The 14,039-nt window shown below is 44.7% G+C and overlaps 1 protein-coding gene across 2 annotated transcripts in view; it reads left to right on the top strand.

The window, feature by feature from the left end:
• The window catches only part of TDRD3 (tudor domain containing 3), a 271,121-nt gene that overhangs the window by 129,283 nt on the left and 127,799 nt on the right, over nt 1–14,039 (top strand). For both annotated transcript variants that reach the window (XM_032795824.2, XM_075061557.1), the window contains exon 5: nt 9,194–9,335. In XM_032795824.2, the coding sequence (XP_032651715.1) occupies nt 9,194–9,335 (142 nt within the window). The remainder of the gene's footprint in view (nt 1–9,193; nt 9,336–14,039) is intronic.

The following is a 14,039-nucleotide window of genomic DNA, read 5'->3' as shown; positions in this document are numbered from 1 at the left end:
GTTGCTCATATTAGTAGAGGCTAGATTTAGGCTAGATTTGTTACACATAACTGCATTTGGAATAGAAATACTGTTATGGATTATAAATGTATTCTAAGGATGCTTTATAATCCACAAGTCTTAACTCTAAGAATTCTAGAACTTGAATTTGAATCTGAGGCCAGGTCAGGATTGAAAACCTGCTACTGCTATGATCATAAGCGGTACAATCTGTGTTGGTCAACACTGAGTGCTGGGTGGTGGTTAATTAACCCAGAAACTTCAGGAAGCACCAACGGCTTTGGACTGATGAGCACCTGAGGAGGACAGTGGAACCCTTGGTAGAGGAAATGCCATCAAGAGGCAGATGAGCAAATTCGCTCAGTGTTTTTGCCAACGACATCCACACAGGACAGATTGGGTCCTTCAGCTGTGGCTGATAACCAGTCTAGGAGTGGAGCCCCAAAAGGCAGACAGATGGAAGATCTGCTTTGCTCTGGCAACTCCTGCAGCATAACTGGTTTGAAATGTATCGACTCCCGTCCTTTTTTTGGTCCAAACCAGTGAAGTCAAGAGAGGGATGCTAATATATGGCTAAAGCAACGCCTCCATATCAACTGCTCCATATCAACTGCTCATCACATGGAGAGGACATTCCATCCTTGCTGGTAACATGGACACAACACAGAAGGTGGCAGTGACAGGTTATAAGCTCTCACTTGATTGACATAGAGGAGAGTGCCATGGGTCACCTTTGACGGTGGGAGGAATCACTGCATTCCATTGGTCAGCCACTGCCCGCCGCAAAGCTGGGCAGCCCCAGACAATTAGGTGCTGGCCTGCCACAGTCTGCCCACCTCCTGGGGTGCGTGGGGCTAGACCCAAAAGTTAAATGGCAGACGGAAACCTTGTATCTGGCAGAAATAAGAAACCAAGAACTTTCTGGCTTGGTAGCTGGAATGTCAGGACCATGTATCTGGGATTGACAGACAATGACGACCTACAATACACAAGCAGCATACAGAAGTCAGCTTTGATACACCGTGAGCTGTACAAACTCAATGTTGACATTGCAGCACTTCAGGAAACAAGACTTGCAGATGCTGGTTTTGTCTAAGAGACCAATTACACCTTCTTTTGGCAAGGTAACAGCAGCGAAGAAAATTGTCTGCATGATATTGGTTCTTTTTCGAGAGATGTCCCTGTGGGTGCTCCACTCCAGGTGCTGGTGCATCCTTGCGCCTTTGATTGGAGATTTCTGTAGCAGTACTCGTACCGGCCACGGATGCACAGAGCCTGCCCCCGTGCTCTGAGTATACCTATTTAGTGAGAATGCGCGGCTAGTCTCTGAGATGGAGCTCAGCGGACTCATTAAGAACTTCTTTCCTCCTCTTACAATAACCCTTCTAGTTAGCTAGTTGCTTGTTAGTTGTTAGTCATTGTTACTTACCTTTTTCTACCATTCAAAAAAAATCTGTCAGCCGCAGCCACTTCCGACATGCCTGGCTCCACAGGCTTTAAGTGCTGCTCTACCTTCAAGGAATCTATTCCTCTCTCAGATGGACACTCACAATGTATAAAATGATTGCCCACTGCAGTAAACTTAGCTCCAGAGCAAGGAAAGACAGTGAGCTTAAACTGAAACTGATCCTCCTTAAAAATCCTTAGGGTCAGCCTCAGACCCTGGCGCAGATTCTGGCTCCGCTACCCGCCACAGCCCCCTCCCAGCCTCAAAAAGGCACAAGAAAACTGCGAAAAGAGGGCACCTTTTGTCAAGCTCAAAGGAAACCCTCCTACACAAGACTTCTCTGGGCAGATCTACAATTTCTCTCCCTGTGTTCCCCCGCTTGTGCACTTTTGATGAGCTGGGCTCCTCCAGCACTGCGCGAAACCCGCCTGCGGCTGTGGTGACAACGCAAAGCTCCGGTGATGAGGCTTCAGGCTTTCAATTGCCTACCTCTCTCGTGGCACCCAGCAGCACTGCAACAGATGTGGTGCCGACATACCAGGACCTGCCTGAGCCACGGCAGGCTGATATTGACAATGTGGTACTGGCTCCGGCGCCGACATTAGCAGTGCTGTCTGATAGTGAGCCCAGGCTCAAAGCACTGGTGCAGACCCGTGTTCCCTCACAGCAGCTTCATCCTCTTCAGCCTTCACCTCATGCAGCTGCCTCAGCACTATAATTTACGCAGTCAGGTGATCTCCTAGTTTCACCTATTCTACAGTCACCCCTGCTTAATGCCTGCTTTTCCACTATGGATGATTCAGGGTCCGAACAGCCTTCCTCCAGTGAGGAGGAACCCGGACCACAGGGTAATTTTTCAATGTATCCAGACTCCGATCCTCAGACCCCTGTCAACCATGGGCACAGGAAAATTACCTCAGCCTATTCTCGAGATGCTGCCTCCTGATGTGTGAACCCCTGGGTGGCACCGCCTATGCCCTTCCCACCACCATGGCAGTATTGGGCCCCATGGGCATCTTTTCTCTGGCAACATATGCGCTATTCCACTTCAACCAGGCGCAACACCTGCTTAACACCACCACCAGATGGACGTCCAAGTGATATGAGACACCTGACAACACCGTCACACTTGCAGGGTCGATCAAGTCCTGCTCCTTTTCCAGTAGAGGCAGAAGTAACACCTGAAGAAGCTTTACTTCCCTCTCCTCAAACATCTTCGGACGATTTCTCAAAATTTCAGGACCTTTTTAAAAGAGTTTCCAGTGAGCTTAGAATTAATTTGGAGGAAGTCCCTGAGCAACAGCATGAGTTAATAGACATTCTACAACCCTCTTCTTCGTCTAGGGTTGCATTATCAATCAACGTAACCCTTCTGGAACCCGCTAAGTCCATCTGGCAGACTCCAGCCACAAGCCAGCCTACCTGCAAACAAGCGGACCGTAAATACTTCATTCGTCTAAGGGCTCCAAATTCCTTTTTACCTATCCTGCGCCAAACTCCTTGGTAGTAGATGCAGCCAACCAAAGGAACAAACAGCAGTATTTCCGCTCCACCCCAGCCAACAAGGAAAGTGAACGCTTGGACCTCCTTAGTCGCAAAGTGTATGCGTCTTCAACCTTACAATTTCGTATTGCCAATTATACTGCAGTTCTTGCAAAATACGACTACAGAAACTATAACAAATTCATGGACTTTATTGAAGACATTCCAGAACAAAAGAAACAACAATTCACAGCCTTAGTTTCTGAGGGGCAAATCATATCACATACAGCTCTTCAAGCAGCCCTCGAGGCAGCCAATACTGCAGCAAGATCCATCGCCACTGCAGTGGTCATGCGCCAGGGTTCATGGCTCTTCTCCTCTTCTTTTCCGCAAGAGGTTCAGAGTACCATTGAAGATCTTCCTTTTAACGGTGACAAACTCTTTGCTTCCACGATGAATGACTTGCTTCATTCAATGAAGGATTCAAGGGCAACGCTCCGGTCCTTTGGAATTCAAGCCCCTACGACCAGAAGGCGACAGTATAGATATCAGCCTTACCACCGTCCACGCTACCCCGCATATAAACAGCACTTCTATAGATCTCAGGAACAACAACAGCAGCAGCAACGCCAGAGACCCAGATATCAGCGTCGTTGCCTCAGTTCTTCGGGAGCGCCTCAACCCCCTCCAGCTAATAAGCAGATTTGAAACCTTCGTTGAGGGTTTCGAAAACAGCATTCCCACTTCAGCGCATATACCACCTGTAACTATTTTTGGACACCACCTGCGACCATTTTTCATCAATGGCAGAACATTACCACCGACAAGTGGGTTATAGAGGTCGTCACAGTTGGTTACTCTATCTCCTTCCTCTCCTTACCTCCCTCCCACCCACTCTCCCCATCCCTCTTCAGGGACCCCTCTCACGAGCAACCCCTCCGGCAAGACATGTAACATTTTCTTCAACTGGGGGCTATAGAACTCGTGCCCGAATGTCACAAGAGGAAAGGTTTTTAATCTCACAACTTCTTAACAGAAAAGAAAACTGGGGGATGGCGACCGATCCTCGATCTCAGGTGGCTCAACAAATTTATCAAAAGGCAAAAGTTCAAGATGGTTACTCTCACCAGTATAATCCCAGTGTTGGAGCGGGGCGATTGGTTTTCAGCCTTCGACCTGCAAGATGCCTATTTTCATATCACCATACATCCAGCCCAGAGACGTTTCCTTCGTTTTACCCACGGCTCAATGCAGTTCCAATACAGGGTTCTACCCTTCGGACTTTCCACCGCCCCCTAGGTTTTCTCCAAGCTCCTAGCAGTAGTCACCGCCTACCTCAGGAAGAAAGGGGTCATAATTTTCCCTTACCTCGACGATTGGCTCCTGAAAGCTTTCACATTCGACAAAACTCTCCACTTCACACAACTCACCATCGATTGTTTCCTATCTCTTGGCCTGAAAATAACAAGAACAAATCCACATTACTTTCTACCCAGCACCTGGAATTTATAGGAGCTTACCTCGACTCTTGAACGGGGCTCTCTTCTCTCCCACCCGACCGATTCAACACCATAAAACTCCTACCTGCAAAACTTTGCAACATTCCCCAGGTCACCGCCCGAGACTGCCTTCAACTATTAGGCCACATGGCCTCGTGCACTTTCGTGGTCCAAAATGCATGCCTCTACATGAGGTGCTTCCAAGCTTGATTGGCCACAGTTTACAAACCAAAAATGCATTCGCTAAACAAGCTTTTGTCAATACCCTTCTCTCCTATGGTGGACAATTCCCTCCATCCTCTGCTCTGGAGTTCCCTTTCTCCAGAGCGCTCCATCTCTGATACTGGCTACCAATGCACCTCTCACAGGCTAGGGTGCCCACATTTCTCACCACACAGTCCATGGGCTATGGTCTACCACAGAAACCTTCCTACACATAAATATCCTAGAACTTCGAGCTATACGCAATGCCTGCCATCACTTCCTCCCACTAATCAAGAATCAACATGTACGCATAATGACAGACAACAGTACATGTTTTATGTAAACAGACAAGGAGGGGCTCACTCCCACTTCCTTTGCTCACACGTCATGAAACTCTGGAATTGGTGCCTTGCGAACCACATCCGCATATCAGCTATCTATCTCCCAGGAGTGATGAATACCGCTGCGGACAAATTAAGCAGACATTTTCCCTGGGAGTATGAATGAGAGATAGACGAGGGAATCATTTACAACATATTCTGCATTTGGGGTCACCCAACCATAGACCTTTTTGCAACTGCGAAAAACACGAAATGCCCCAACTTTTGCTCCAGAGCACGACTGGGCAAACATTCCCTCGGAGACGCATTCATGATCCCGTGGCACTGGGACTTGCTGTGTGTGTTCCTCCTCGATACCACTTCTCAACAGGGTCCTCATAAAGATACGAACGGACCTTGCCAAGGTGATCCTGATTGCCCCATTGTAGCTGAGACAACCATGGTTCCCTTTCCTCACCAAAATGTCAATTCAACCACCTATCTCGTTGCCTCTCATTCCGATCCTTTTATCACAGCAGTATGGCCAGCTTCTTCTCCCCAATGTCTCCATGCTTCATCTCAAAGCTTGGTACCTGTATGGTTCTCCCAAAACAAATTAGCTTGCTCTGACCAAGTTCAAAGGATGCTCCTACACAGCAGAACACAATCTACCCGTACCACCTATCTCTGAAAGTGGAAGTGATTCACAGAATGGTGTTCAACTAAACAACTTTCTCCAGCGTCCGCACCCCTCCTCTGCATACTCGACTATCTATTGGACATTAAGCAATCTGGTCTTTCTTTCAGCTCCATCAGAGTCCACTTAGCTGCCATTATAACCTTTCATGACTCAATCGACAATACCTCGATGTTTGCTCATCCCATCACCAAGCGTTTCCTTAAGGGACTCCAAACCCCATAGCCAGATATTAAACTGCCTACCCCTCTGTGGGATCTTCATTTAGTATTGTCCTGTCTAATCCAACAACCCTTTGAGTCCTTAGCCACCTGCTCTCTGTTACACCTCTAGATGAAAACAGCCTTTCTGGTGGCGATTACCTCCGCCAGATGGGCAGGAGAAATAGCAGCAGATCCACCATATGTACGCTTTTTCAGGGACAAGGTTACCCTTAGGTTACACCTCAAATTTCTTCCAAAGGTTCACTCCTCATTCCATATTAATGAGCCAATACACCTACCAACTTTCTTCCTGAAACCACATGCAAACTCTTTCGAAGCCACAGTGCATACGCTGGATGTGGCCAGGGCCTTGTCCTTCTATTTGGATAGGACCAAACCGTTTAGAAACTCTTCTAGACTTTTTGTCTCCATTGCGGAGCGTTTCAAAGGCATGCCTGTTCTTTCCCAGAGATTTTCAAACTGGATCTCTGACTGATCTGACTCTGTTATCAGATAAAATAAGTTACACCTCCAGCATCCATCAGAACTTATTCCACTAGATCTGTAGCTACCTCAGTAGCCTTCTTACATAAAGTTCCCTTGACTGACATTTGTAAAGCAGCCACTTGGTCCTCTGAACACACATTTGTTAAACACTATTCCCTTATTCAGGGCCCTCTCTCTGATACACGATTAGGCAGAGCTGTACTATCTACTGTATTCCTATCAGATCCGAAGTCCCTACCTCCTTGAGACACACTGCTTTTAAGTCACCTGGAGTGGAGCACCCACAGGGACATCTCTCTCAAGAAGAGGTTACTCACCCTGTGCAGTAACTGATGTTCTTCGATATGAGTGTCCCTGTGGGTGCTCCACTACCCACCCTCCTCCCCTCTACTTCGGAGTTGGAGTAGCCTCCGTTGTAGAGAAGGAACTGAGGAGACCGGCCGCGCATGCTCACAAAATAGGTGTACTCAGAGAGGGGGTGCAGGCTCTGCGCAGGCGTGGCTGGTACGAGTACTGCTACAGAAATCTCCGATCAAAGGCACAGGGACGCACCAACGCCTGGGGTGGAGCACCCACAGGAACGCTCATATCGAAGAACGTCAGTTACTGGACAGGGTGAATAACCTCCTCTTTTGCTATGAGAAACAAGTAGGTAAAGCTCCTAGAAACATCCATTGAGATGTCAAAATGTTCTCACTTAAACTTCAGACGACCGTCGGCTCTGTGAACATTGTTTGTGCCTGTGCACCAACACTCAAATCTAGCCCGGAGGAGGAGGATACATTTTACAACTCTTTGCATCAAATCATCAAAATAATACCAACAGCTGAGCAATTTTTCCTCCTTGGTGACTTTAATGCAAGAGTCGGTGCAGACAACAATTCATGGCCAGATTGCCTAGGACAATGTTTCCCAAACTTGGGAGGCCGCTTGTGTAGGGAAAGCCCCTGGCGGGCTGGGCTGTTCTTTTTACCTGCCACGTTTGCAGGTCCAGCCAATCGCAGCTCCCACTGGCCGCAGTTCACTGCTTCAGGCCAATGGGAGCTGCTGGTTTGAAGAAAATGGGGCTGGTTTGAAGAAAATGAATCGGAAGTATTACATCTCATCAACATTAAGAACACAGCCTATCTGGAACACAACAAAAAGTCAACAGAGTGCACCAAAGTGAGACTTCGACATGCAAAAATCGAGATACAGTGAGCAAGCAGACTCTGTTTAAATCATAACTGGATCAAGTTCTGTGAAGAGATATAGACAGCCTCAAAGTAATGTATGATGGCCCGAGGAAAGCTCTAAGTCCCACTGTGTACAAGGTTGTCCTTCTCAAATCACACAGCAGTGAAATCGTTACAGATAAAAGCAAGCAGTTGTCTCATTGGGTTGAACACTATTTAGAGGTATAAGCACAAGAAAGAAACATCGCCAGCAAATCGCTGGACCAAATACCAACTCTACATGTCATGCCAGAGCTAGATGTGGAGTCAACTGTAGAAGACCTAAGCAAGGCCATTGATTTTCTATCAATTGGCAAGGCTTCTGGAAAAGATGGCATCCCAGCAGAAGTCCTCAAGTGCGGGAAAGACAGCCTATTACCATATATTTATCAGCTGCTACTTAAGTGCTGGAAAGAGCGTGAGGTACCACAAGAGATGTGCGATGCAAACATCATCACTTTGTAAAAAATAAAGGCAAAAAGGGCGACTACAACTACTACCGCTACTTAGTAGCGGTATCTCACTACTAAGCGTAGCAGGAAAAGTTTTCACAAAAGTCACCTTAGTGAGCCTACAACAGCTGGTGAATCGTGTTTACCTTGAATCACAGTGTGGATTCAGAGCTGAAAGATCAACTGCAGAAACAATATTTTCTCTGCGTCAACTCCAAGAAAATTGCAGAGAGCAAAACTGACCATGATACATCGCCTTCATGGACTTAACCAAAAGCATTTGACACAGTCAGCAGAGCAGATCTATTTGCAATACTAGAAAGGATAGGATGTCCACCAGCCTTGTTAAGTTTTATATGTTCATTCCACAACAACATGAGAGCAACTGTCCAGTTTGATGGGTCCACTTCAGACAGCTCTTGAGATGAAAAATGGAGTGAAGCAAGGAAGTGTTCTAGCCCCTGCACTCTTTGAAATCTTCTTCTCAGTACTCTTGAACTGTGTGTTTAAGTACATGAAAGATGGAGTGTATCGCCACACAAGATTAGATGGGAAACTCTCAACCTGTCCTGACTTAAGTCAAAGACCAAAGTCAAAAAGGTGCTAATCCAGGAACTTCTATTAGCTGATGATGATGCCCTCATAGCCCACAATGAAGATTTATTGCAAGAATTCATGGACCGCCTTTCAAATACCTGTCAGGCATTTGCTCTTGCCATGAGCATTAAGAAAACATACAATCCTAATGCTGTGTTTTATTTATTGTATTTATTATTATTTAATACATTGCAAGAGTGATTTTGTAGCTGTTTATCTTAGTATCTTGATATCAGTAGTTTTTCCTATGCATTGTTTGTTTCAGTCAAATCAAATATTTAGCACAAAAAGCAATTAATCTAACCAACCTGCTCCAGGAATGTTTCAGATGTTTTATATTTGCAAAGTATTGACTTTGGTTTCATAAATAGGGTTGTTCAGACATATTATTATTAAAAAAGTAACTGAATATTTGTGTTTATATAAGAAAACCTATTTATAGCTAGTTTTCTGTCAACATCGCATTACTTTATTTAAATGTACTACTATTTAATAACCCGTGGTGGGGTTTTGTCTGGTAGAGTGTCTATATATAATGTTTGAGATTTTGTTTGTTTGTGTCTGTTTTTAGCCTGAACACTCCACCTGGAACAAAAATTAAGCTGTCAGGAATTGTTGAAGTGAAAAATGGATTCCTGCTTTTGGATGATAGTAACACTGTAGTTCTTGGCGGTGAAGTGGAGCATCTTATAGAAAAGTGGGAGTTACAAAGGGTGAGGTAACATCACTGTGAATTCTTGTCTTACAGGAGGTTAATTATATATAACTTCTGCAAACTAATTGTGACTAATAAAATGTTAGAAGTTTTTATACAATAATAGTATTTTAAATGCAAATATTTAGAACTTTTCTGTCCAAGTTATTGTTATAGATAAAGCCAAATTACCTTAATTAAATGTAATTTATGCTGCAGTTCAGATGCTGCCCAGGCAGAAATCAATGAAGACCTTTGAGCAACAAATTATTCCTTTTTTATTCTGCAGAATTTAAAATTTAAAATGTGGGTTAAAAATTATATTGACCAGCAAAGTGTCTTTAACTAATCATTCTCTTCACCTGACGCAGGTATGCAATGTATTTAAGTGTGGTGGTGGTTGGCAGGATTCTTGTGGTTTCCCTGACCAGTGCATATAGGCTTTTTTCTTGCAAAAGAATTTTAAAATAAAAACTTTGCAATAGTAGTCTGTAGCATACTTTTATGTTAACTATGTTTAAACATAATTTCTTTCAACAGTAGTATAAATAAGGCTGCAGTTACATAAGATGAACTGAAGGTGTTGAGAGCTTTTAAAGAAACCACAAAGACTTTTAATTTCGTTCACTCCATTCTAATATGGCCAAATTAGGAGAGCATATCAGTGGAAAAAATGTTACAGGCTGGCTATTTCCTTCTCCTGTATAAATGTTAATACAAAGCAGTGATGATTATTCCCAGAGCAAGAAACTCTATACTTGTGACATTGTTCCAGTCTGTTGATTGATTTCTATTATATTAAATGGATAATATAGATTTAGTCATTTTGCCAGATGGATGTAGGGAATTCTGAGTGGTATTTGATGACTCAGAAAGTAGACCTGTTGCATATGTCAGTCAGTCGAAGAGCATCTTATCCATGAGCATTATTTTCAAATGACGCTAATTTTGGCAAAAGTATTCTTTGTTGTTGTTGTAAATATCTTTAGTCTTAGTATGTGAAGTGTTTTTTTTAAAACTATTTTAGACAAACAATTATAATTGATTTGAATGATTTTGAGTTATGAAAACACACAAATAAAGAAAATGTGTGTTAATGTCGTTTTGTGCTCCTGTAAATGAAAAAAATAGTTGTAAAAAAATCAATATAATCTATAAACTATGTAGGTATCCTTAAGCAATGCTGCCTTCACAAAAAGAATGTCCTAAATGCTAAATCAAATTATGTAATCTCATATCCTGTGGGTCTCCAAATCTGGTATCAGAAAGGAAAGAGAATCCCAAAGGTAAGGGCTGTCAGGTGTAGAGCTCCGCTAATATCTTTGAAAATTCAGCTCTGGGGCCGACAGCAAAATAATTTCATTCAATTGTGTCTGTCTCATCTCATTGTCTCGATTAAAATATAGGTTTAAAAAGAGGTCTCTTGGACCTGGTCTACACTATGAGTTTAGGTCAAATTTAGCAGTGTTAAATTGAATTAACCCTGCACCCATCCACACAACGATGCCATTTTTGTCAACATAAAGGGCTCTTAAAATTGATTTATGTACTCCTCCCCGACGAGGGGAGTAGTGCTGAAATCGACATTGCCGGTTTGAATTAGCGTTAGTGTGGACTCAATTTAACGATATTGGCCTCCGGGAGCTATCCCACAGTGCACCATTGTGACCGCTCTGGACAGTAATCTGAACTCGGATGCACTGGCCATGTAGACAGGAAAAGCCTCGTGAGCTTTTGAATTTCATTTCCTGTTTGCCCAGTGTGAAGAACTGATCAGCACAAGTGACCATGCAGAGCTCATCAGCACAGGTGACTATGCAGTCCCAGAATTGAAAAAGAGCTCTAGCATGGACCGTATGGGAAGTACTGGATCTGATCACTGTATGGGGAGACGAATGTGTGCTATCAGAACTCTGTTCCAAAAGACAGAATGCCAAAACATTTGAAAAAATCTCCAAGGCCATGATGGACTCAACAGGGACTCAACACGGTGCTGCATGAAACTTAAGGAGCTGAGACAAGCTGTGATAAAGCCTCTGTCCCAAATCTGGACCTTAGCATCCAAAATGTGGGGGCTTAACATGAAACTCCCCCCAAGCTTATACTCAGCTTGGTTTTGATCTCGCTGCCACCAACCAGGAATCAGTGCCTGGTACACTGAAGACTCCCAAAATCGTCCCTGGGGGCCCCCCCCAAGACCCAGAACCCCTGGGTCTCCTATCTCAAACGGGAAAACAAGTTCCTCCCCCTTGTCTCCTCGTTATCTGATCCCCAGCTTCCCTCCCTGGGTGAGCCTGGGCGATGCAGTACTTAACTCCTTGAATACAAAACAAAGAGGCCAATCAACCTCTCCCTAAGGCGATGCATTCAAACCTAGTAAAGCTAACATAAAGAGATTTTCCACCCCCCCTTTCCTGTAGCCTAACCAGAGAAAAACCAAAAACCTCAACCAGGTTTTAAAAAGAAACTTTATATAAAAAGAAAGAAAATACAGAAAAATATAACCCACTGCATTAAGATGTCAATTACAGGCTCTTGCTTATAAGAATTAGGAATACACAGTCTGATTCAAAAAATAGCCAATTTAAACCAGTCCAGCAATTACACCCATGTAAATACAAACCAAAGCACATAACAGCCTATTGCTTGGTTTCCTTTGTACTCACACTTGATAGTAGAATATTAGAAAGAAGATTGGAGTTAGCAGAAAAGCTGTTTCAATCCATAGCCGGGAGAAACAAAAGACCCCGAGTTCCTTTCCCTCCCAGACTTTAAAAAAAATCCAGTTCTCTGATTGGTCCTCTGGTCAGGTGCTTGATTCCCCCCTGTCCACCCCTTACAGGTAAAAGAAAATTAACCCTTACCTATCTGCTTATGACACAAGCGTACCAGAAAGCCAAAGAATTAAACAGATGCTCCGGGACAGAGCTGCAGACATGCCACTTCTACACTGAGCTGCAAGCAATTCTGGGGTGGGGCACCACCACTACCCCACCCCCGTTTGTGGACTCTGATGATGGGGTACTCTCAGTCGCCATGCCTGAGGATTTCGTTGATGGGGAAGATGATGAGGAGGAGGAGGACGATGAGTTTGACGAGATCACACAGCACACTGTTCTGCCCAATGGCCAGGATCTTTTTCTCATCCTGACTGAAATACTCTCCCAAGGCGGTATTCTGAACCATGAAGCTGCAGAAGGGACGTCTGGTGAGTGTACCTTTGTAAATGTAAAATATAGTTTGCCTGGGGTTGAAAAGAAATCCTCCCCACAGTTAGCCAAGCAGTGCTGGGAGTGGGGAGACATTGACGCTGAACTTTTCGCATTTGGCTAGCAGGGATCTTCCCTGATACCAGCCACACAGTGCGGTCGGGGGAGGGTTAAAGCGGTCATCGCAGAGAAGAGGATGGGGGATTAGTTTGGATTCTGCTGCTGCATGTTAATGCAAAAACCGCAGACCTAAATGAACAACTCAGTGGGCTTTGCTGTGTTTGGGAAAGGAGGGCACTGCTATTATGAAGGTTGCAGAATCCGAAAGACTATGGCTTACCGTAGGCGCCTGCAAGCCAAATTCTGTTGCCCGGCGTGTTTGAGCGCTAACACGAAAGCTGCAGCCACTCAATATAAGATGCAAAAAATGACCTTGTACCGAAATCACATGTGCTATGTAATGTGAATAGTGTTGTTCACCGTGAAAGAGTATACCCATTGTTTTGTAAAATGTATCTTTTAAAATCCTTCTCTCTCTTTTTTTCCTCCTGCAGCTGCAAATGTTTCAAGCCTCAAAGACTATCTCAGATAAGGTGGCAAAAAAACCGCATGCATGATGAAATGTTCTCTGAGCTCCTGCAGGCATCCCACACTGAAAGAGCTCAACAGAAAGTGTGGAGGGACACAATAGCACAGGACAGGAAAGCGGCCAGTGAACGTGAGGAAAGGTGGCGGCAGGAAGATCAGAGGATGCAGGATGCAACGCTGGGATTACTGCGGGAACAAATGGGCATGATCCAGCATCTGGTGGAGGTTCAGGAACGTCAGCTGGAGAGACCGCCATTGCAGCCCCTGTTTAACCACCCTCTCCAACTTCCATAGCTGCCTCCTCACCCAGACACCCACGGGGAGGCTCTGGGCACCCAACCACTCCACCCCAGTGGACAGAACGTTGTCATTCAACAAGTACTGAAGTGGCCTTTTCCTTCCCTCCTCCCCAACCCCACCCAGGCTACTTTATGAGTTATCTCCCTATTTTTATGATCAATTAATAAAGAATACATGGTTTTAAACTATAGTGACTTTGTTTCCATTGAAGAGGGAAGGGCAGTTGGCTTACAGGGAATTAGTCAACCAAGGGGGTGGGTTTTCGTCAAAGAGAAACAAATAGAACTGTCACACAGTACCCTGACCAGTCATGAAACTGGTTTTCAAAGCTTCTCTGATGTGCAGTGCTTCCTGATGTGCTCTTCTAATCTCCCTGATGTCTGGCTGTGCGTAATCAGCGGCCAGGCGATTTGCCTCAACCTCCCACCTTGTCATAAACGTCTCTCCCTTAGTCTTACAGAACTTGTGGAGCACACAACACGCAGCAATAACAATGGGGATATTGGTTTTGCTGAGGTCTGAGTGAGTCATTAAACTGCACCAGCTACCCCTCAAATGTCGAAATGCACGCCCTACTACCATTCTGCACTTGCTCAGCCTATAGTTGAACAGCTCCTTACTACTGT

This window comes from Chelonoidis abingdonii, chromosome 1 (assembly GCF_003597395.2).
Source record: "Chelonoidis abingdonii isolate Lonesome George chromosome 1, CheloAbing_2.0, whole genome shotgun sequence".
NCBI lineage: Eukaryota > Metazoa > Chordata > Testudines > Testudinidae > Chelonoidis > Chelonoidis abingdonii.
Note: the sequence above shows the minus strand (reverse complement) of the source record. Positions and strands in the feature narration are given on the sequence as shown.